The sequence below is a fragment of the Uranotaenia lowii genome, chromosome 3 (assembly GCF_029784155.1).
Source record: "Uranotaenia lowii strain MFRU-FL chromosome 3, ASM2978415v1, whole genome shotgun sequence".
Lineage (NCBI taxonomy): Eukaryota > Metazoa > Arthropoda > Insecta > Diptera > Culicidae > Uranotaenia > Uranotaenia lowii.
The window spans coordinates 143,792,843-143,817,842 of NC_073693.1; the positions used below are offsets into that span (position 1 = coordinate 143,792,843).

General features: G+C 38.5%; 1 protein-coding gene across 10 annotated transcripts in view; it reads right to left on the minus strand.

Moving 5' to 3' along the window:
- Positions 1–25,000, minus strand: part of LOC129751837 (protein alan shepard) — an 873,165-nt gene that overhangs the window by 590,186 nt on the left and 257,979 nt on the right. The window contains exon 1 of one of the 10 annotated variants that reach the window (XM_055747586.1): positions 7,338–8,063. The exons of the other annotated variants lie outside the window; for them this stretch is intronic. Coding sequence (XP_055603561.1) covers positions 7,338–7,382 — 45 coding nt within the window. The 5' untranslated portion in view covers positions 7,383–8,063. Of the gene's footprint in view, positions 1–7,337; positions 8,064–25,000 lie in introns of those variants that run through there. 10 annotated transcript variants of the gene reach the window in all.

Genomic DNA, 25,000 nt, shown 5'->3' on the forward strand with positions numbered 1-25,000 from the left:
CTTGCACATCGCACTTTTCCAATTTTCTCATCCGCCAAATTCCAGCTAATTCAATAGACTCCAGGGCCGAACCCAGGGTACTTTTTCACGGGGGGCCTATAATCATTTTTTTTCTCTTATGCTATCCCGAAGAACACGTTCTATTTTAAACATTCAAAGCAACTGAAAAGAGTTCGTTAAATTGCCTTCAAATAACCATTATGTCTGATATCTTCAAACAATAATTGGTAACCCAAGCTACCAAAAGTCCCATAAAACAGGTACAAAAACGCTTACTCAGCTCCATCATTGATATGAAGTACGTTCCAAAACAAGTCTTAATGATCTTCTATTCAGCTCCAAGCGGCCTTTAATTCAGCTTCCAAAAAATGAGCAAAAAATCTCTCTCTATCTCAACTACACCTTTGGCATAAGTTCATTTCACCTTCGCTTGATTATTTACTATGTTCTGTACATAGTGCCGCCATGATGCCACGCGCTAGATTCCAAACCTGACAAATTGCTCAATTGCTTCTTTCCTACATTTCCTACATATATCGCATCAGAATTGTCACTCAACCACCAAATTACTTATTGAAAAAAAACTTGCCCGGTTTGGGAATCGAACTCCGACCTTCGTGGTGAGAATCGAACACACTACCACAAGACCACGCCTAGATGTTGTTCGAGATGAAACTAAAACTCGAAATGGTGACTTGATTTTGAAAGCACCTCAATGTACTTTTGTGCCCTTTATGTGACTTAAGTTCCGTACAACGTACGTATAAGTCACTTTTTCAACTTTCAAGTTCATTAATGAGTACATATAGTTCACTCATGGGAATTGGGCAAAACAAGTCACACACAACGTACACATTGATCACTTTTGCAACTTTCAAGTTCATTAATGAGTACACAAAGTTCACTAAAGGGAATTAGGCAATTGATTCTCTTTGTAAGCCAATATGTTACTTTCAATGCCTTTATTCAAGTAAATGTGTGACTTTTGGTTGCTTGGAAATCCAATCTTTGAAACACAAAAAAATCGTTTTGAAATTTTTAAAAGTAAAGTGGTTTGAAACTTAAAATTTAAAATTATTTAAAAAAAAACAATTCAGTAGCTTTTGTAAAAAGTTTTTTTAAATAAGACAAAAGTATCTTTTCATAATCTTGTTATATTTTTGTCATAGTTTTGGTAGATTTGTTTTCATGCGATTTGCAGTCATTTGAAATATTTTAAAGTTGAGCGGAAGCCGCCGAATTGGATTTTAAGATGGCGTTTCATAGCGTCAGACTGCAAAATTCGGCTTCTACTAGTTGATTCCTGTCACCTAATACCCACATTATGGGTGTTTTATGCGATTTCAGCAGTGTTTTTTGCCATTTTCGCCATCTTGGTTTTTCGGAATCAACGCGGTTTTTTTTTTGCGCGGTACGTATTCCCCGCTCACAGTTTTTATTCTGCAAATAAATTTGCAAAGATTTTTTCACGTGTGAATAATTTTTGCAAAACACAGAAGGTTTTTTTCAGTGTTGAACCGCTTCGCAATTCGCGTGCACTATGGCCGGCCTTCAAAAACTAACTTGCGAAATTCATCCGGTGAATGAATATTTCGCTTCGCAGTTCGCTTCGCGCTCACTGTGTTCGTACCCAAAGTTGGCGCATAATCGTGTTTCAAAAAATCACGACATGTTTAAAATCGGCTTAATTGTTTCTAATAACTCACAATGCTCAAACGGTAATGATTATTTGGACGCAAAATTCGATAGAGATATTGTTAGCAATCCGAAAATCAATTATTTACCGATTCGCAAAAATCGGATAGTTAAAAAAAAACTCCTTTCAATGTGTTTACAGTACAAGAATCAACAATAACATTATCCAAGTATTTCTAGAAAGTTTGATACACTGTCCAGATTCATCCAAAAATAGGCACTTGCTGAAATTCTCCTGCATCAATTCATGCGTAATATACGAATGAATTTGCGATCAGATATATTAAATGGGTACTTTTACCAGGAAGTAGGCGTGTGCTTGGACGGTGAAGTTTGGAAAAGTTTGTGCTCCGATATATTTTTTTCCAAAAGTTTTGTTTTGTTAGGAAATTTAAATTCTTTTATTCGTTTGGACACATATTGAAACAATGTTAAGTATCAGTGTTAGAACAAAGTGAAGAAGTGGTCGCCAATCAGCTGGAGGATGATATTAAAATTAGACGGATCGAGCGATGGGATATTTTGGAAGCTTAAAATGAACATTTGTAAAGTTGCTTCCATTAGAAGTTTCGGTGAGATCAATCCAATTTACTTCCTATTTGAAAACTACGAAATAAGTTGCATTATCTGCGTGTTTTTTTAATTGTTAAAATGAATTAGTGTGAAGAAACCTAATGAGAATGTTTGCCAGCCGATGCGGATTTTGCAGCTTATAAATTGGTGAGCTCGTTCCTTGCATTATTTTTTTATATTACCATCTGCAATTCCGTCTTGAAATGAATCTGTGCAAAGCACAAATTTTGTTGTGAAGTGTATCATATTGTGTATGAAAATCCATAAAGATTCAAAACATGAAATGAAGGTAAAAAAAACTATCGAGGGCCGGTTTGGGGAAGTTATTTTTTCTTGATATTGCCAAAGTGCAATTTATCAATGCTAAGCATGCTGCGACCATAACAATTTGCTGCTTCTCAAATTTATTGAGTATAGATTTTGAAACTTTTGGTGCAATAATAATAATGTTTTATTTTTTCGACTATGTTATTTTATTTCAAGAGACTAAAGAATTACGATTGGTTTTGTTTGTTTATTTTTTTTTAATTAACTATTATGAAATGGAATTGCAGGTGGTAATAAGGTAAGATATAAAACAATATTATTTATTCATTATATAATGAAATAGCTTAACTCTATTGTGGGGTTTAGTGGGGGGAATGGACAGGACATTAAACAATCGGAAGACTGATATACAATGGATTGTGGGTTCAAGCCAGCCGGAGTATCTCGACAAATTTAGAATTATGGGTAGGGTACTAAGTACCTTTTCAGGATTCTTAATTTGTTTCGAACAGTTGGAAGGGAGTAAGATGAGTCAAACCTGTCCCAAGCCAGTGGTAACGGACCCCTTGGTTGTGCTGCAATTATTGTTGATGGGTTAAGAATGAACAATTTTTGAATGTGCGATCGAGACTTCCCGTACCGTCTCGGGTCGAAAGACCTATCAGCCACTGGTGGGTTCACATACATACATACATACATACAGTATACGAATGAATTTGCGATCAATTTATCAACATTAAATTAACTAAAAAAAACGATCAAATAAGGTTGCCAGAGTTTTTTAGCACGTATCCGGGCCGGACAAATCCGTACAATTTTATATTAAAACCAGGCAAAATCCGGACAAATGCTCAACAAATACCAAGAAAAATGAAAAAAATGTTTTTTATCACACCTTAACGACAGATTTGAAACCGTATTTATTCTAGGCTTCCAAAAAAAACCATTCATGATTATTTTTATAAAACTTGCTCAAACCATTTCGTTTCGGAGGCATGAAGAAAAAAATAAACAAAACATATTGTTTTATTTTAGTTTGACTTGCCAAATTTAGTAAAAAAAAAATTCGGCTTTTTTTTCAATGAAATCTGAGCAACCGAGCAATTTGTATGAAATATCCTGGCAAAACCGAGCGTCTGACAACCTTACGATAAAACATTACAACATTCAATGGTTTGTCAAATTTTCACAAAAAAACACTTTAGGAAATTCCAAGATAATTTCATGTTTTTGTAGTTGTGAAAAAGTATACTAAGTAGACCATTCCATAGAAAATGAGCAGGCCTTGAAGTACGATATAATCTAATTTAATTTTGATACTGAGAATTTTAGCAAGCATGAGTTGAAGAATCATTGTTCATTAAAAAAAAAATCATAAATTTATTTCATTACTAGAAATACCAAAATCTTTTTTTTAATGTCAAATTTCAAATACAAATTTTTGATTAAGGACAATCATTACAAAACGAATTCCAAATCAAGTGTAAAAAAACTTAATTTATTCGGCATTGAAATTCTAATATTTAAATTGAAGCACAGGTTACATTTAAGATTTTTGATTAATCAAAATATTTTTGACAATTTTAAATAGTTTTTCAATAGTGCTACAAAGCACACCGTGTCAGCTAGTATTCAATGAATAAGAGAAAGTGATGTATTGATTATTGTAGGATATTCATTCCAAGTTCCCCGGATTTATTTGGACATGCCCAGGTTTTCAAAGGAAATGGAAAAAATAATCACACTCAGGTCTAAATAAGGCTCAATTTTTCTGCGCTTGTTTTATCCAAATTGTTTGTTTTTTTTTTGGAGTTTGAAAAGAGACTTGAATGCTGCTGACGTGTTTAAATATAAATAAAATGAAAATTTTAAGTGGTTTTAATCACTTTCTTGTAGATTTATGTCAAAAAGTTCGAGATGAAGAATACATGGAGTAAAAACAACATAGATAATGCATAGATAGGGGAGATGAGGGCATAACGAGCACCCGAGGCATAATGAGAACTACGCTTTTCTACGAAAGTGCGTATTTTCTTAAATAAATTTTCATGAGGATTTGTTTCGTACTTCCTATAGTATTTATTTTTCACAAAAAAAGGAATCTCCTTATCATTTTTACAGAGATATTTAAAAAAAACTAGCTTGGTTCTCAAGTTACGAAAATATTATAATTTTTGAGCACCACGAAATAAGCTCTTATGATCTTAAAATAACCTTGATCTATAATGTACGCACTGCAACATGATGAACACATTGTTTCTCAATTTTCACCATCATAAAATTTTTGATTTTTCACTTTTATCAATTTTAAAACACGTTTTTACTTAAATTTGTTGACTAGGGGCATATAGAGCACCATATTATCGAGGCATAATGAGCATTTTCTGCCGTAGAATCTAGCAGCGAATTAAAATTGATTTATAGCGCCACACCTTGACTAGTTTTCATCCGACAATTCAGCCTATTGGTAAGGTGTCGGAGAGGTAATCAAAAGACTAGAGTTAGATTTCTGTTCGAGGTGATTTTTTTCCATTTACAATTCATGATCGATTTTTTTATTGTTACATTATACGGCTAGTAGCATCATCCTCCGAACAAAGCACATAATGTATGAGCGTGCGTGTATTCTACAAACAGACCTAGATTATTTTGTTATTGCTTTGTTTGATGAATCTACACCTCACCTGACTTCATCGAATTGAATTCGCTGCTAGATTCCCCGGCAAAAACGCACATCTTGCTCTGATTAATGGTGCTCATACTGCCTCAGGGGGGGTTCTCATTATGCCTCCACAGTGGCTGGTTTTCAGCTTTTGGCAAAATATTTTAAAATGTATTTTTTAACGTTTTCATCTAGTTTTTCACGTTTCAGCTCGTTAGGGAATAGGCTTTTCAAGTGTCTGAACACGAAACAATAATGTAACCTCCATATTATAGCTATTTTCTATGGTTAAATAACCGTTTTCCTTAAGGTGGCCATTATGCCCCCATCTCCCCTAGACATAATGGGTACAAGCTAAAATGAAACCATTTGTGTTGCAGTAATTTACATCAATAAGGCAACCACATTGTTATAATTGAAAGGATATTACTTCACATAAATGAAACCTAAGTTATAATTATAATAAATTGTAAAAACTTTCCAGTGTCTTCAAAAATAAGCTCTCTTTTTTTCTTTTTCTAGGGTTCATGATCTGAGTGTACTGATTCAGAGTAATAAGTTGTCTACGCCTTGATCTAAATCTGGGACAAAAAAATATGTCGATTTCTATTAATTCGCTTTTTCCAGGCAATATTGTGAGATGATAAGCTTAAAGTGATGAAGATATTACTCAAAGAGCCTTAGATCCGAAAAAAGGCCTCCATACTTCCGATTTGCCTAGTCTCATAACTGCAGGGTTTATTGTAAGTCACCTGCTGTGCACATTTTTAATCGGCAAGTACCATCATATCCCCAGTTAGCTAATTTGGTTCAATGAAGGCAATGCATTGCAATGGCTATCGTTCCATACCGACGAAGTTCGGTGATTTCCTAAGTCCACCAGTTTGCCGGCCACCTCCAGCTCTTGGGTACAACCTATGAGGCGATGCATTTCACCCAATGCAAATTTCCGGAAGCTGTTTTGTTTTATTTGTTTATTTCTTTTTATTTAATAAATATGTTAGTACATGGAGAGAAACTCGTACAAAATAAAACCGTTTAAAAAATAATCGTTTTAAAACAGTAATCCAGTGTAGTACTCTAGTCCAATGAAAATCACAAATTCAATGCGTGTTTTTGTTTGATACTTTAATCAACTTAAATCATATATTCATACTTAAAAATAAAAAAATGTTATGTTCAAAATTCATCTTAAAATTAGAAAAAACGAAATTTTTGTCCCGTGTAGTTTTATGTCCAGATCCCGTAAAAATTTCCAGGTTAATTGTCAGTCGATTTGATGAATTTGTCAATGAGTATGACGAAGTTCTAATCATCGGATAAAATAAAAAAGAAACATCCGGAAACAGGTTTTTTGTTTTGGTTTTTTGGTCCCTCAGTCGCCAAAGTTCAGCTGTTGGCTGCCTACAAAGCCAAGTAATAAGAATGAGAAAAACGGGCAAAGGAAACCCCCGAACGACCGAAAACCGATTCCGTGCGTAGTTATTGGCCCAACCAAAGTACACTGACTTCTCGGATTACTTGTTTTGGATATCCCGTTCTTTTTTTATATACAATTTCGCATCGCATCGTCTGCTTTGGATGGAAACCGCCCGGCCGGCAGCGGCGGTGCTCTTCTAATGTCTCGCTCGGTGTAAGAACAGTCGTCAGTCTGCACTCACACTACCTACAGACTACTTGGGTAATCCAAAATGCACATGGTTTTGGCCGTGGTCGTGACCAGTGACGGGTTTGCTTATTCCTGCTTCTCCTTTTCTCCTTCGTTGGTGTAGCGCCTGGCATTGGACGCATCCACCTGATCTACGAGATTTTTTTTGCTTCTGTCGATCAGTCCGCTTTGTTCCGGCTTTTGGCCTTCTCAAGCCATTCATGTGTTTAAGCACGTTTTCACCATTCGTTGTCGTCTTGGCTTCCCATAGTCTTTCTTTCGTTTGGTGGAGGGATTTCCCCAAACCCATCATCGGTGGCAGAGTGTTTTTAATGATATATGGCTTTTGCATGTTCCAATTTCCGCTTGAGTCTAAATTTTCTGTTCCCCGGGCCCAATAACGGCACATCGAAGAACTATGGGAAGCACCGGAAGTCAGTCGGCGAAATCACACCACAAATACCCTTCCCCTTCAATTGCAATTGTACTTACCATCATCCTGTAGTTTGTTCTATTAGCGTCCAGCAGTACTACCATAACACAGTAGGCTGTGCGTTGTCTGTTCTAGATCGTTGATGAAAGAGACTATGGTAACGATGGCAGCAGCGGAAGAGTACGAAAACCGGAAGAATCACTTTCTGTGGTTACTGCGATGGTTTGCTTTGCCTTGCACACTCTCACAAGCACCCGTTCTAGAGTTTATGAGGAATACAACAAACTTCCGCGATAAAGGCGAGACGAGATGGTATACACCAGTAGAACCTTCGACGATTGATTCTTGGGGCTTTTCTGACTGGGGAGACTATACACAGTCTGCAACCCAAGATTCGCTTCAGCAAGTTTGTTCACCGAAATACAGAAGACAGAAAAAAAAACTAACACTGGAATGCACACACAAACCGAACGGTTCCACTTGAACGAACCGCTTGGAGACTAACTACACTGGCTGCGAGAAGGAAGAACTGCTGCTGTGGGGCTATGAGATTTCCGTCCCGACACGACCGGCGGATTCGAATGATTTTTGCGAAAATCTTAGACCAATTTGGGCAATCGATGCACCAGCTGAGATTTGCGGAACGAGTTCGGTTACCGAAATCAAAGACCTTGGTGCAGATTTGAGCACTGCAAACGGAAATCCAACTGTAGACAGAAATACGCGCCAGGGGCCCTACACTCTGTACACACGCAGAATTTGGAGGAACTTTTCACTTTGACTTTTCCGATATTGATTATTTTCCACGGCAGACGCACACACTCACACCTTCGTACGTGAATTGGATGAGGTCGCGTGTCACAACACATCTATTCAGCAAAGTCGCTCGTGAGCTACCGAGAGAATTAGAGTGGTTTCGAGCTCTCTTTCGAGAGACGAATTTCGATGTTGAAATACCATATGGATGCGTTTGTAATCGATTAAAAATCAGCTACCGTTAATGAAATGTTAGAAAACAATTCCGATTAGGTTTAAACATCAAACATTAGCTTTAATCGGTTATAAATTGTCCAATTAATTGACAATAATAAACTCTCACGGGGAGCCACTCCCTAAGAGAAGATATAAACAAACTGAGCGACTCTCTGTGAGTTCCATTCTCTCTGTATACATTCATGAGCGTGAGTTACGCGGAATACATATTCGGTACATGTTTTCATGCCATTTCCCGTTCATTTCCCTTTGCTGATTGTATACAAAATACCGAAAAATGCAATTTTCATCGGCGAAAGCTGCAACCGGACAAGATTGTGTGTGTGCGTGTGCGCTACAATTCTTATAAGTAGGTATAGATACTTTCGATGGAGCTGCACCAGACCGGTCTTCTCTAGTGGAATTGACCGGAATAAAATAAAACCATTTGCTGACAAATTGCATGTCAAAAAGGGAATTCATGAGTTTGCATCAGGTGAATGTGGCTAAAAAATCGCGCTATCTGCAACCTTCAACAACGATGTCGATCTGCAGTAGACATTTTAGGCCAGAGCTCATATTGGTGACTCTATTGACCACAGTCGGGCCTTCCCCAAATGGATTCTTTTGCGGCTTGCGGTCCGGTCCAGTTTTTGTCGTCGTCGTTGGTCGACATGATGGATCAAATTACGACGAACCGCAAGATCTCCCACAGTTGTTGTTCAGCTTATTCAACCGCCCGAGCTCAAGAGGGAAGCCTTAGTTTACGACAGGCAGCCATGATGCTGCTCTCCACCCTCGTCAGTCAGCGGAGTGAGTAAAGCCGGCTTAACGAAGGAACAATGATCCGATTAACTTTGCCGAGTTTTTCCCACAGACATCTCCAGGCGGAAACTGTGAGGCCGGTGAAGACGAAGATGCGGGTCCGGAATGTGTCGGGTGGAACCGCTTTCTGATGCTGCTGCTGTGAGGCGACGAATTTGACGCGTATAAATGTACAAACACCATCTCAGTCAAGCACTCTAATATGGACAGATCATGTGGATGAGTGATGGCTTTCGTAAGATTCGAGCCTGAACTGTTTGTGACAATATAATGATGCGGCCAATAACAACAACGACGCGATGCTTTTTGGGGTGTTAATGCGATTACAACGCGATGACAGGCGTTGGGTTTTCTTTTTATTTCGAAACTGTACGACCTTGTGAAGCCGTTTAATTTTATTATAGATGGGCTTTGAAATGGACCGGTACATCACCTTCCATTCATGGTGGTCATGTCAAGTCTCAATGGAGGTTCAAGAAGCTTCTTCAACAGTTATTTTTGAATATTCTGAAAGTTTAAACACGTCTGTTCGGTACCAAAAATATATGTTTCTTATCGAAGTCTTCGATCATTTTTCGATTGCCTTTTACTATTAATGCAAAAAAAATATTGACCCTCTTTTCACACGAATGAAAACATCAATGTTATTCTACTGATGAACGATTTTCGGTCCCATCCCTATAAAACAGTCGATGGGGATCCCAGCTGAAAATCTAGCACTTCATGACACAGCATACTGAAGATGTTGCAAGAAGATAAGCTTCTTCGATTTTTATTAACATGAACGAATTTATTTCATGGTGATGGATTCTAGAAAAATATCAGTTAAAGAAAGGCGAAGAAATGGATATCCTATACAGTGATGTATTCGAGTATAGCATCAATATGACTAGAAAAAATATATACGTGATACTCGATGCTGAATTCTTTACTGGAAGCAAAAGCCTCTCTCTTTCAGTACCTGTTATTCCAAAGAAAAATCTCATTTATTTCTGACTCGTCAGTTGATAAACTGCAGGTATAAGGCCAAGAGAGCTACATGTCACAGTTGGTACTTAAACAGTATGTGGATGAGAGAGTCTTCCCAGATGTTGGGGAAGCGGCAGCGATTGGTGCTCCGGGAAAGCCACTAGATGATCCATCGCCCGATATGTCTCCTGCATACGGCGGATACAGGTATGGATACTCAGAAATTGGTCTAGAGCAGGATAATGCTCTACACTGAGGACTTGAACGGCCTTTCCGATAACCAGTTTGGTTTTCGGAAAGGCCGCAGCACGGTGGATGCCATTTGACTATTCATCAAAGAAGCAGACGAATCCTGGCTGAAGAAGAGGAGAGGAGTCCGGATTTGCGCAGTGGTCACTCTGAAGAACGCCTTCTACAGCATCAGTTAGGCAGCGACGTTGTTCACCACCGAGCATCGGGACCTTCAACCGAGGAGGTCCAGCTACTCGTCACAGTAGTCGTCTGTAGCGATCAAGAAGGTGGAAAGTTGGATGCGCTTCAAGAGGTTGCGTATTGCTCACCACAAGACCGAGATGGTGCTGATCATAAACCTGATTTCAGCACAATCAAAGACGATTGCAGCTGGACCGTGCACAATCGAATTCAAGCGCGTGATCAAGTACATTAAAGTGGTTTATTCATGACGCAGTTTTCAACTGGTCACGAATACCACCATCTGTTTGGACATGTGGCCTAGCCATTTTGCCCAACCTGCGGGGACAGTTGAAAACCAGAGCACATAGTATTCAACTGTTCGAGGTTCAAAGGGGTTCGCATGAACCTGCTTGCTGCCTGTGGACCCGACACGACAGCCAACAAAATCGTGCGGAGGATGTGTGAAGATGCTATTACTTGGTGTGTGGTGAGCGATGGGTTCACCCGGATCATGACTGTCTTACACAGGAGTTGAAACCAGCACCAGTCCGTGACCAGTGAAGGGTGATTTCTTTGCCGGGGAGCATCAGAGTAGAGAACGTCCGAACTTAGCAGTAAAGGATACAAAGATAAAACTTTACCTTCTGCGTATGCCGAGCTGCTTGGTACGTCACCTGTGTTTGTAGGATGCCTCCACCGTTACCGTCACGGAGTATTGGAGTAGAACGCGCCCTCTGCGACGGACACTGCGGCGAGAAGACATGATCTTTTCCGGAGTCGAACTCGAAGGGGGAAGAGTATTCACACCGCGAAATACTCTCGGGTAGAGTGGTTTCACGTCGACGTCGAATGAGCCACTCGAGCCAGGTAGGATGACATCACAGTCGGGATTCATCTGAGTCGAAACCGTGAAAGGCCCTTAAGTGTGTTGTGACAGGCACGTGTCTAGAATAAGTTGGTCTCGATCGGCACACGCACAGGCCTCGAGCCAAACCAAGTAGAGCCAAGACCACAATCCGTTAGAGGAGAGGTCACTGGTCTCTAGCAGGGGTCTCGAACAGAGACGAAGTTCATGATAGTCGTGGTAACCAAGCGAGCCTCGAGTTACGAGTAAAGGCCGAACCTCAAGTCATCAGAAGAGTGATCCTTAGTCTTGAATCGTAACAAGAGACAGGGTCGGGTATCAGGATGAATCTCGAAATCAAGACGGATAACATGGTTAAGTGGAGAAAATTTGGGCCTCAAGTCACCAGGAGAGGTAAGATAGAGTCTCGTCATGAATCGGGTGCGAGGAGAGGCGTTTCGTCAACGTCTCGAATTGTGACAAGAGGCGGAAGGTGGGCCTCGAGTAAAGGCGAAGGTAGAATCAAGTCGCGAATTGTGATAGTACGTAGAAGAGAAGCGCGTTGAGTAGAATGAAAACGAGTATTGCCGTAGAGCACTTTGTGCTAGTATAGTCTCCTATCACAGGTACGGTCTTATTTGCAGATCCAGATAGCATGTTAGTACCTAGTACCATGAGTAGCCAATTGCACCCATGGACTCAGAGTATCAAACTAGGGACGAAGTGTTTCGTCGTGCCTTGGAATGCAATCTGAATCAAGAATTTACCACCTGAGCTATCAACCAAAAAACGCTATCGGTAATAGATGACTCCACCGTTGTAGATCATCTAAGTTAAGTGAACGAGGGTTTTCTCAATTCAACGTTATAATGAAACGTATGCTATTCATACCTGTGATACTATCATCTTGTTATGTGAATTAAATCTAAGGATAAGAAAATATATTGGTAAAAGAGGACCTCGCAAAATATTGATCTTTAAAGAAATAACATGAAAATTAGAAACTCTTGTCGTTTACGAAATCATCTCATCTTATTTAGAGTAGCTGTAACTCTGTAGATATAAACTGATCATCGCTGAGATCAGTAATCTTTTTCTTATAAAATACTTTTATATAAAGCCCATATTTTTTTTCTACTTAATTTTTGTGTGAGCATTGTGTGAAAATTATTTCAAGCAGATCCCTTTTCCCTCTCTTTCTATAGGTCTACAAAAACTCATATATCATTTTTTGCACAATGCACATGCATGAGACCAAAACATAATGGTCACATAGCAATTATGTACCATCCTTACTTGCGTCATTCACACAAATCAACCAGAGAGGAAGAAAAACAATCAAAAGCAGCGGAAGACGACATTAACAAAAAAAAATCAAAATCAGCCTACAACACCCTTGTCCCCTCAAGAACAGTTCGGCTGAAACCACAAAGCAGTCGTATCTACCCACTCCATCCTCAACTCTCCATCACTTTCAAGTTGGTATGCTAAAAAAAAGAAGGAAGAAGAAATTCGGAATGAGACAAAACCAGAGACCGAAAACCCTTGCCTATCACCGTCAGCAGCAGCCATGACCTTCTGCTGCCTCGGTTCGGAAACGGTGGAAAAGGCGGTGGCGGAAAGTTGCTCACCAGCTGGTAGCTTACGCGCATATGACATGGATGGAACTCACCAGTCCACCCTCCCACAATACGTACTACATATTTACCGAAAGAATATTGGTAATGGACCATTTCGTTCACCCACATCTATTCCAGTTAGAATCGCTCTCTTATGAGAGAGAGAAATATGACATTATCGAGCACTCACTCTCCTAACTGGCAAAATTGCCTACGTTTACAATATTTTGGTAACTCACACTCTCTTCCATGCATGCAGCCACCCTTCAAATGCAAAATTGCCACCCACTCTAGAAAACGCCGACATCGTCCTCGCCTTATGTTTGAGTTGAGGTCGGAGATATTTAAATGCCGGCCGGTTCAATGGAATACTCTTGTTTCTCGTAGCCATTCCAATTGGAAAAGCACACCAATACAGAGACGATTTGTTATATCAATTTGTAGTTACCAATACCGTGCTTCGGAACTGCATGTTAGAAAACATGAACTCTCGTATAGTCAAAGCCACGGTATCGCTACATAAACATTAATTTATCGCTTGGGAAGCTTTCTACACTAGAATAAAAATAAATACCTTACCCTACTTGCACAAACTGACTTTGAATTCCAGTTGAAATTTATGAGTTCAAGAAACTAAGAGTTAGAAAAAAATTTGTTTACAAATATATTACCGTTGTCATGGCGCTGAAGCTTAACTTTATTATATCTCATAAAAACAATACTTGAATCATCTTTCTCGCAAACTTTGCGGATTAAAATTGTCGCCCGCTAGCTCGCGATTACCGTACACAGATAACGAGCCAATAAAACCCTGTTCCGCGTATTGACGGCTGCACACGGAAAACCTCGGTTAAATTTAATTATGGTCATAATCCATTTGCCAACCATTATTAAAAATGGAATCAACCAACCAACTAGCTAGCAATGGCTGTTCTGTTCGGGCGATTCTCACACCGACTTCACCCCTCAACCATTTCTGCCCACATTTCAACCCTAGCTCGAACCCTCTTCCACAATCCGAGAGTCTCTCCGGTATCGGAGCTCCCGAACGAACCAGAAGAAATTCCTAAAAATTAATCAAGTACTATCGCGCAGTTGTCTTCGTTTGCTGTGTGTATGATGATTTCTGCACAACGATGACGTCTGCGATTCCAAAAAACCAGAACAACTACAGTTCAACATTGGGTGTGGAAGCTACCATCATCGCTTCAAACGACTACCATCACAACACGGCTGCCAGATTCGATATGGAACAGCGGAGAATGCATATCGATCGATATGCCAACACTCCATCGCTGCCATCTTCGCCTCACTCCGCTATTAATTAAGCTAATTCCACTCACCGATCTCTCGTGAGTGACTTTCGTTCTCACTCTCAGAGAGCGAAGTTGCTCACGAGAACCACCCCCTTTCTAACACATACGCAAACCTGCATCGTCGTCCGAACTCAATTTTCCGACAATCTGTTTTCGTCGCTCTTCCACGGGCGTCGAGATTGGCAGTGTGTCGTGTGCCGCATTTTGGCATTTCTTCATCTTCGGCTGCCTGCGACTTCCTCCGCGACTAACTCAATTTCTCAACAAACAAAACCCTGCTCGCATGGGGGCGGCTCGGGAGGACCGAAAGTTAACGAACATGTGCCGGAGGCACGATGCGGGTGGAAAACACTCGACGCCTTCTTCTTCTTCATCATCTTCTGAGACGCCGTCGTCGATTTTTGATGGAGGAACCGGGGGGAAGTTTATGTACACAACAAAAGGCCGTGATTTAATCAACGAAATTTCGTTATCATACTCCGCAGTCCGCACACATATCCGAGTCGCGGTGGATGAAATTTGACATATGTATACTCAGGAAGTCTTTTTAAATTTACAACCGAGAAGGTTTGGCTAGTCGAATGAGAAGTTTAGAAAGCAATAACCCTATCTAATTTAGGTAATCTAACTGTTTGCGTGTCTACTTCGACTATTTATGATTTTCCGGTTGAAAACCTAATATAAATTTTGGACAAATCTAAAAAACTCTATCGATCCGTTCAACAAAAATCACAAGATATGTGTTTATCTCGTTCAAATTCAGTCCAATTACATGTTCCCTGTCTTACTTTTTTATGTTTCATTTGCAGTCGTTTAAGCATCTTGGTTTCGTTTGTCACTTTATATCAACGATGCATATTTATTCTTGCGCTCAAATTCAAGGACATCGGCTCAGGAGACAACTGTATTTGCAACTAAGCTTTATCACAAGTTCTCTTGTCTGCCTTAAGCGTCAGCGAAACATATTTATCGCCAGAATAGTATTCTTTTTTGTAGGGTTTCTAAACTTCAGTCTATTTTCGTCGACTAAGATTCAGAAAATCAAAACAGAAGATGATACGGTCAAAATTTGGTCAATATAAACTTGACGTCAGCCATACAGACACGTTTTTTGGAGTGATCATTTAATGAAATTTACTAAGAAATTTTTTTTTTCAAACTATTTTGTTTTTTTTTCTTTCTTTTATCATTGAAGAGGGAAAAAAATCAAATTTCTTAAGACAAAAATCATTTTTATTGTACTTTCCAGTTTCGCAAAAACGTGTTGACAAAGTTTACAAAAAATCACACCAATACACACAAATACACTGACATCGACAGAACTCGTCGAGCTGATTCGATAGGTACCTATAAAGCTATATCTAAGACCCATAATTAATGATCTTCCAAATCGACCGATAACTATACCTTTCTGAAAGAAAGGCAAAAACGATCCTATTCTAGATTTAAACACATTCTTGGAATTATTAAAATCGAAAACACTTACTACTTCATTAAAACGAGCACAACATGTATCTAAAGGATTGTTTTGACCATATTGGGTTCGTCGAACAGCAAGCCTGCAGAAATCCTGGGATCGAGTTGTTCTCACAGGGACAGAAGCATTGGACGGTAACAACGATAATAGTTCAGGGCAATCAATGTTATTATAACGGATGTCGAAAATAAAAAGCCGTTGCAGGAAGACGCGCCTTGATGCCGTCGGCAAATTTAGTAGCAAGCAGCGTTGTACATAAGGCGGGAGGTCAAATGAATCGTTCCATGGTAGTTGTTGAAGAGCATATCTAATAAAGCATCGTTGTATCCTCTCTATCCTATTCGAATGTACCGCTTGATATGGAGCCCAAATTTGCACCCCGTACTCAACAATGCTGCGCACAAGTCACAATACAGAGCTTTCAAACTATAAAAGTCATTAAAGAATTCCGTGTTTCGATGGATGAAGCCAAGGACCGCAAAACCTTTCGCTATCGTTGAGGAGATATGCTGTGAAAAATTGAGCTTGCTATCCAGGGTGATTTCAAGGTCCTTGACGACTAATGTGCGGCTCAAAACGGTCGTTGACATTTTAAATTCAAAGTTGATGGGATTTCAAGCCTGAAGAAAATCGATGTCCTTTTGAAGTGCGCAGCAATCCACTAGAGATGAAATTGTACGGAAAATTTTAAGATCATCGGCGTAAACTAAGTTTTCCGACTCAAGAATGGCGCATAAGTCGTTGATGAAAATAAGAAAGATCAGTGGTGCTAAGTGGCTCCCTTGAGGAACACCAAATGTGATTACGAATGGTGTCGAGATCACTGCACCGAGTCGTACGAAAGCAGTTCGGCTTTTCAGTTATGAATGAATCCATTTACAAATCCAACTAGGGAGACCTAGACGACGCATTTTTTCTACAGCCAATACGTGTGGCCCCTTATCGAAGGCCTTGCTCAAGTCAACATACACGGAGTCGACTTGCTAACGTTTGTCAAGTCTCCTTATTGACTTAGAAACGTACGTCATGAGGTTGGTGGTCGTAGATCAGCGTTGCATAAATCCATGTTGATTTTATGAGATAGTATGACGTACAGATCGGTACAGTGAATCATAGACAAGGCACTCAAACAATTTAGGAAAACAACTCAGAACCGATATACCGCGATAGTTTTCCACCTGGTGTATGCTTCCAGACTTATGGATTGGAATTATAGATGCAGTTTTCCAGGCACCGATAAAAATGCCCTCCATTAACGACTGGTTGAAGATTATCGAGAGAGGTATCGATAAGAATTCAGTGCATTTTTTGACCAGGAATGGCGGAATGCCATCAGGGTCAGGGCCTTTAGTTTCATCCAAAGCAGCTATCTTACGAAGAACGTCATTCGGGGGAAAACTTAGCAGGCTCAGATTAAAATCTCGACTCTGCAAGCTACTCAGGTATGATTCAGATAAAGGTGTTGAGTTATTACTTAGCATGCTTTGAAAGAATGACGAAAATAGATTTGCAGCATCATACGGCGTCTAAACGATTTCACCGATTTACACGCGATTTCCTTTGACCAAATTTTGACCGTATCACCCTTTATATTACCCTAACCGGCTAGTTGTCCTTTATTTGCCGGATGTCTCTGGTAACCTAATTCCAAATTCTAATTATGGGAAACTGCAGAGCTCCTAATTTTAGGAAAAGTCAGAAATTTTCTAGTATCTAGCTTCGATCGTTCCTGAACCGCATCACAAAGGTACAGTTTGGGTCATATAGACTAAGGTTGCCAGATTGCCCAGGTATTGAATTAAAAATTTTCGAACAGTCCGGCTGGGCCCAGTTGCCCGGATTTCATTGAAAATGCCTAGATTTTGCCCGGATTTTTTCACTTATTTAGGTAAATGAAACAAAAAAAAACAAACTGTATTGTGTTTTTTTATAAACGAATTTTTCGATTTTTTTTATTTTTATTGAGTAATTTCAGGGTTTTGACAAAATTTGCCCGGATATTGCCCGGATTATTGGTCGTCAATTTTGAAATCAAATTCCCAAATTTTGCCAGGATTTTATAAAGAAAGGCCCGGATTTTCCGGCCTGGATACGAGCTGAAAAAAAAATGGCAACCTTAATATAGACACTAACCCGCAAATGAAGGTTTAGGCATAATGTCAAGCGTAGTTGATTTCATGTAGTGGATACGTCAGGTGTAGAGTGTCCATTCTCGAGAATGCTCGACCAGGAATTCCCGAGGATGAAAGAAATTAATCGGGAATACTTGAATCCCGCGAAACGATCGGAAATTCTCGAGCCCTACAAAAAAGCTAAACCTTCTGCAGATTAGAGATGTACCGAATATTCGGCGCCGAATACCGCCGAAAAACCGTTAAGCCGAATATTCGGCTCACCGAATAGTTGAGCTAAGTATTCGGCCGAATAGGCCGAATATCTACTACAGACTTGTAAATTTTTCATTTTTTTTTTTTTGGAAAATTTATAAAATATCCAAAAGTAATGTTGTTAAAACTACACAATCATTGAAAACTTATGGTTTTAGCAGTTAAAGTCTGCTTCATTTAGTATTGGAACACAAACAATTGCGTGTAGTTCAGTCATTTATTAACGAATTCATAATTTGTTTTTCATACAAATGTAGCATTTTCTTTACTCTTTCATAAAAAAAATTAAAAAAATTATTCATTGCTGTTTCGAAGAAATTCTCGTACTTTTCCCGTAATACGGCACATTAGGCGGCGCACACCCTTTTCGTCCACCGTTTTGGCGATTTGATTCCACCAGTTCTTCATTTGAGTCATGTTCCTAACAAGTTTTCCCTTTGCCTTAAGCCTCCGCTTCGTGATTGCCCAGTATTTCTCTATCGGCCGGAACTGGGGGCAGTTTGGGGGGTTGAGGTCCTTCGGTATTACGCTGACCCCGTTCGTTGCGTACCATTCCATAACCGTTTTGCTGTAATGGCAGCTTGCGAGGTCCGGCCAAAACATTACTGGACGGTCGTGGGCACGAATAAACGGCAGAATCCGTTTCTGTAGGCACTCTTTTTTGTAGACTTCTGATGTCATTGTCTTGTCAGTGAGAAAGACTTTGGTTTTCTGTCCACAACTGCATATCCCCTGCCAAATCATGTACTTGCGGGCGAATTTATCCGCAAACACGAACTTAAATTTTGCAGGTACATCCCCCCGAGCCGTCGCCAAATAAAATTTTTGACCTGGGATTTGCCCAAAGTCCGCCTTCACGTAGGTCTCATCGTCCATCAGAATACATCCGTCGTACTTGGTCAGCACTTGGTCGTACAGCTTTCGAGCACGGATTCTGGCCACATTGTTCTGCTTCAGCGTCCGATTTGGCTGTTTGCTGGCTCGGAATGACCTTATTCCTTCCCGGAGACGAATTCGTCGCACCGTACTGTGAGCGGCCTGGAACTTATTGGAGAAATCGCGGTCTGAAAGATTGGGATTCCTCTTGACGGCCTTGATGACTTTCCCACGCAGTTTCCGGTCGACAGTTCCACTCCGACGCTTCGAATGCGGCTTCCGAGCCGTCGTCAATGTTTCCTTGTACTGCTTGATAACACGCCATACGGTATTTCTGGGCATTTTAAGCTGTTTAGCTAGCTTCGATGCCGACAACAATGGATTTTCAAGAAAACTGTGCACAATTTGATCTCTCCGTTCGGCTTCCATGGCGGTTGTTTACAAAATGCTATCGTTTGGTGTTATGACATAAATACATGGTGAAAGGTAATGAATTTCCCGACACGTGGGTGAAAAAAGTTTCCAAATCCGTCCACTAGGAGCGCCACAATGAGCAAAAGATTTTTTTCCAATATTAAATGAAGCAGACTTTATTTACGAGGAAGAATGAACTTAACGGGTTAAATTCCTATAAAAAAGGAAAAACATGGTTTCACTAAAACATCTAAGGTGAATCCACGTATCTTTCACTGAAGCTCGTACAGGAGAATGCTGAACGGTACTTTGATTATAGTTTATTCCAGATTTTCTGGATATATTCCGGCTTGCTCATAAATCCAGATAAGTCAAATCTGGCGTTTAAAACTAACCAAGTTTTGCTCGGGTTTTTCACATTATTTGCTAAATAAAATAAAAAAAAGTCAAATTCCTCTTTAATTTTTTTTTAAATTTTGTGTTCAATAACGAATTTTTCAAAAATTTCAAAATATACATAAATTTTGCCTTTTTTTATTTTTTTTTCTTCAAAAATCGTCCTGAATTCCTGACTGTGTGGATACGTGTGGTTGAAAGTAAGGTATGCTTAAGGTTAAAGATCACCTATTTTTTCAACAACTATTTTTAAGATAGCTTGCTCAATTTCGACCTTCATCTAATTCAATCTCAAAGAAGCATTTTCATAAAGCTTGTCATCTGTTTCGACACGTTTTATGGCAGATTTCACAGGAACGCTATCTTTTTGGTGATAAATGCCCTAGAAGCGACGAGTCATCTGATGTCTTTTCAGCTATTTTATTCTAAAAATCCGAAAAACCCCTACTTAAAAAATATCTTGTAATACATCATCCTAAAATATCATCTGGTTGAAAATTATCGACTAAAAAACATGAGGGGTATTAATATGGAAGAAATAGAAAGCATTGAAATAATCGCTTAAGTTTCTTTTATTAAAAACTCAATACAATATTCGTTTGGACGATTAGTTGAAAAGTTCAATATTCGGTATTCGGCCGTTCGCCGAATACCACTATTCGGTACATCTCTACTGCTGATAATGAAGATAAATTGGTTCATAAAGGGTTTAGTTTACAAGGTATGTATTATTTTTTCTGTATTTTGAAAACTGAAAGAAAATAGAGCATTCATAGAGCTTTGATGCCAATTCATTTTGCGCAAATCTTCAAAAAATGCTTGATTATTTTTTTTATTTTAAATAAACTTTCAAACTTTTTTTGGAAATTAAAAATTTGAATTGAACATCGCTGATGTGACTCGCTAAAGAATATTTATTCATGAGTTTATTTTTCATTTTCTCTCTTGAATTTTCATAGGAAAAGCCAGGACTTTTGTTTGATTTGTCCGAATTTCGCCCGTTTTTTACTGAAAATTTTAAAATCCAATGCCCGAATTATGCCAGATTTTCGAGTAAAAATTCCCGGATTTTCCCAGCACGAGTACGATCAGAAAAATTTCTGGAAAGCTTAGGATTGACGTATAAGATTATTATAAATTTTTTTCAACTAATGAAACGAGTAAAGTAAGTGACTGAATATTTCTTTTTTTTTTCAGGAAAATTAGTATTTGATGTTATGCTAATAAACCTCACCAAACCCGATAAAAAACTTGATTTGAATTTTTTAAGGCGTATATTATTATTATTAGATTTGTGCGCTACGGAGCATTTACATAAGTATTGTATTAAGTATATTGCTTTTGTGCTCATAATAACTGTTAATAACTATAAAGGCTTATTGCATATGCATACTCAACGACGTTTATTGTGCTCACTGTGAATAATGATTCAAAGATTAATTCATGAATACGGGATATTTAGGTAAGGTATTGAAAGTTTTCGTAAGTTGGATTTCATTCGTTTTTTTTTGTAAAAGTTGTAAACACACTTCATAAACTGAAATATACAAGTTCATATTTCTGATGAATGGATCTCATGAAAATAGAATTAATTTTGTAGAATTAAACAAAAAGAAGAGTACAGCCATTTCTCGATCGAAAAAGAGTAGATGTACTCATGAAAAAGCAAGTATGGTAACCCTATCTTAACAGAAACATTGTTCATATCATGTTTGAAGGCTTCATAAAGTTCTGAATGAATTTGAAATGGTCCGATAATGAGGTTTGTTTTTAACAAAAGCTCGATTTATTGAAAAAATACCTCTAAAGCTCTATCCAGCTAAATTTGCATTCTTTTGTCAGTTTGTCGATCAAAATAAGCTTTAAGGTAGTCTTCTACTCAATTTCGATTTATTTATACTCGTTCCTCTATTCAACGAATGTCCTGAAGTAATATGAAGCCAAAATAGAAACTTTTGTATCCAAAAACATAAATTCATCCGGCGCACCGGAGAACTAGTGTGCTATTTCGAAGCAACCACTCAGTTAGCGTCTCAATGAGGTTAATTTTGAGGAAGAAATGACAAAACAAAAGGTTTCTGTGAAGAAGCTTCTTTCCGATGTTGCGCATAATCTTTTGGGTATAGTTGGGCCTAATGTACGATTGTACGTTTATAGTATTGAAGTTTAAATCAATCAAAATACCAAAAGATCACAAATGGTTTATAGTTTATTGTCTGAAAATTTGGGAAGAATCGGTCTAAACTAGTTATTTTTACAGTGTTTATTTTCTGTGATGAAATTTTATGTGGGACATCCTTCAATATGAAAACGCAAAACACCGTCAATAATTCCTTACAAAGCTGACATTGCCAAACATGGTCAAAATTTTTATAATGATGACAGAATTCCGACAAAATTCCGACAAAATTTCGGAAAGTCATTGAACTCATTTTGATTTATATTTTATGAAAATCCGAGCAAGGTCAGGTAGAATCAGCTAATCTTATATATAAAAATGGAGGCGTTTTCTTTGTAACACCATCACGTATGAATGGTCGGTCGGAATAAAGTGAAATTTGGTGTTCGAAGGTTTTTCCGGCCAGAGATGGTTTGTATAATAGTTTAGAGAATCTCACTTTTTATGGAAGGGGAGTCCCCATACAAAATTATCTGTTTCCCACATCTTACATATAACAATGAAGGCGTTTTTTTTTGTAACACCATCACGGAATGAAGTGAAATTTGGTATTCGAGGGTTTTTCGGACCAGAGATGGTTTGTATAATAGTTTCGAGAATCTCACTTTTTATGGAAAGGGGGTCCCCATACAAAATTATCTCTTCACATCTTATATATAAAAAGGAGGCGTTTTCTTTGTAACACCATCACGTATGAATGGCCGGTCGGAATGAAGTGAAATTTGGTATCCGAGGATTTTTCGGGCCAGAGATGGTTTGTATAATTGTTTCGAGATTATTACTTTTTATGGAAGGGGACTACTAGAAACGGGCCAAAACTCGAACAACTTGAAGACGATTATCATGGAAACTGATTCACGAGCACAAAGAATTTAAAGAATTGCAAACATTTTTCAACGATTTATTAAGTAACGGGTAAGACGAAGTTTACCGGGTCAGCTAGTTAATAATAAAATAAAACTTAAATGTTTGAAGTGTTCATTATTCTTTTTAAATTTTAAAACTTAGATATAACGCCTCGTAGATGTTAATAGGAGTTTCCTGAGAAAATGTCTAGGAGCATAGGAGGTGTAAGTAAAACGAAGATCGCTCCATTTTCCAAAAATGGCTCCTGATCCAAATCTCTCCCTTACTAACACAACCCTTCCCGTGATACTTGAGTATAGATTCGCAGACGTATAGACGGTTTCTATAGCTGGTGATACTGACTTATCATTGTTTCAGAGTTTTTCAAAACAAGCTTAAAGAAAACTGGAATAACAGATTTATGGTTGATCCTAAAAAGTATATTACTAACAATCCTTCCTCATCCCTTTTTGACTACTAGGACGTGGCCGGCGCCGTTATTGATCATTTTTAAAAGGGAGAGCATGAGTTTTGTGTATTGAGAATAATGAGTTGCTAATCCCAAGCTGCATTCTTATGGTCCTTGTACAAAATTGATGGTCTCGATCAATCACGGAATAGCAACCATTGGCGATGTGCAACTCGTTCTACTTAACCTCGCCAGCGATCATGAAATTCGAAATACATGGAATGATTTGACAAAATATAGTACTATATTTTTATTAAAACCATTAGAAAATGGTGGCATTTTTGAAGACTAATTAAAGCATTACGGGCTTAATGATGTTAGGTGGATATGAGTAGTCAAACAAGCTAAGCTAAGCTAAGCTTAATTAAAATTTAAATCTTTGATATAGTGATTCGTTTAAGGCAAGGTTTCTCCATCTTTGGGATATACCCTACACGAAGTTCAAAAATCCATTCATCAGCAGAGCCCGTCTGGTTGGATAAAGTCGGTCTTGAATATGAATTTGTGTTTATTTACTTTTAAGAGAAACATGAAAGTCATGTATGGTAAACATGTAATAAGGTTTAATTTAAAAAATCTACTGTAAGCTAACAGGAAAAAAAGTAATTGAGATACGGGTCGGTTATTAAATTTGCGAGTTGCAATAACTAATATTGTTTTCTTGGATTTTAATTTACTTTTTGTTTTACAAAACAACCTTCAAGCAAACCCCTGAATCCCCTGGCATTAACAGCCATAAATTAACTCCCGGTCAGACATCCGACTGATTCTGACCGCCATCGCCGCCGATACTGTAGATAACCGATCTCAAACGCGAACGCTCTGGATGCCAAGAAGTGAACAAGTGTAATCGCGATAATTGAGAGGTAAACACAGAAACGGCCAAAAACCATACTGCACGACACGGTTTGACTTATCATGCTATGTGTTCGATAACGTGCCGCGTCCATTCATATATGTATGTATGGACGTGGGTACCTTAACTCACTCATGTTGGACGATCAACCCGATGCCACATATTACGACTATTATGATATAGCTTCTGGCTAGCTAGTGCGCGGGGGTGTTTGAAATGGACAGTGCATTGCATTATGAGTAGTAGCTCTACATATAACCATGTAGATAGCCGCTGCTTTTGAGAAAAACTGCGATAAAAAATACATGAGAATCGGATTAAGGTTAAAGTAAACAAGCTACTTAAACCAAAGCCAGCAGGGGCGTGAAAAATTGCAGAAGGTTATGTTATCTATCTATCAATCGGAGGGCGAAGGAATGTTTTGATATCATGTGTGGCAACGATCCATGCTGATTGGAAAGTGTTATATATTTTTTTTTAAACTTGCGTTAGTGGGGTGGATTGGATATATAATTATTGTTTCGAGTTTTCATGCCGGGCAAATCGATTTCCGACAAGCATAGTCAGTGTGATTTAAGCCACCCATTAGCAGTGATCATCGGTTTTAGTGCTTCGCGAATTAAGTTGGTTTTAATAAAATTCACTCAAACTTAAACATGTAGTTATTTTGGCTATCGATAACATTCCCAGAATACTTCAAATGTAAAATCAATTAAACATTTGACAATATTTGGATATGGTTTGTTCTAGCGAAAGTGGAAAACTTTTCCATAAGTTCACTAAATTTGGGTTTTGAAACTAAACGTTATTCCAAACAAGTCCATTGAAAACCGGAGAACGATAAGAGCTTAGACCGTAACATA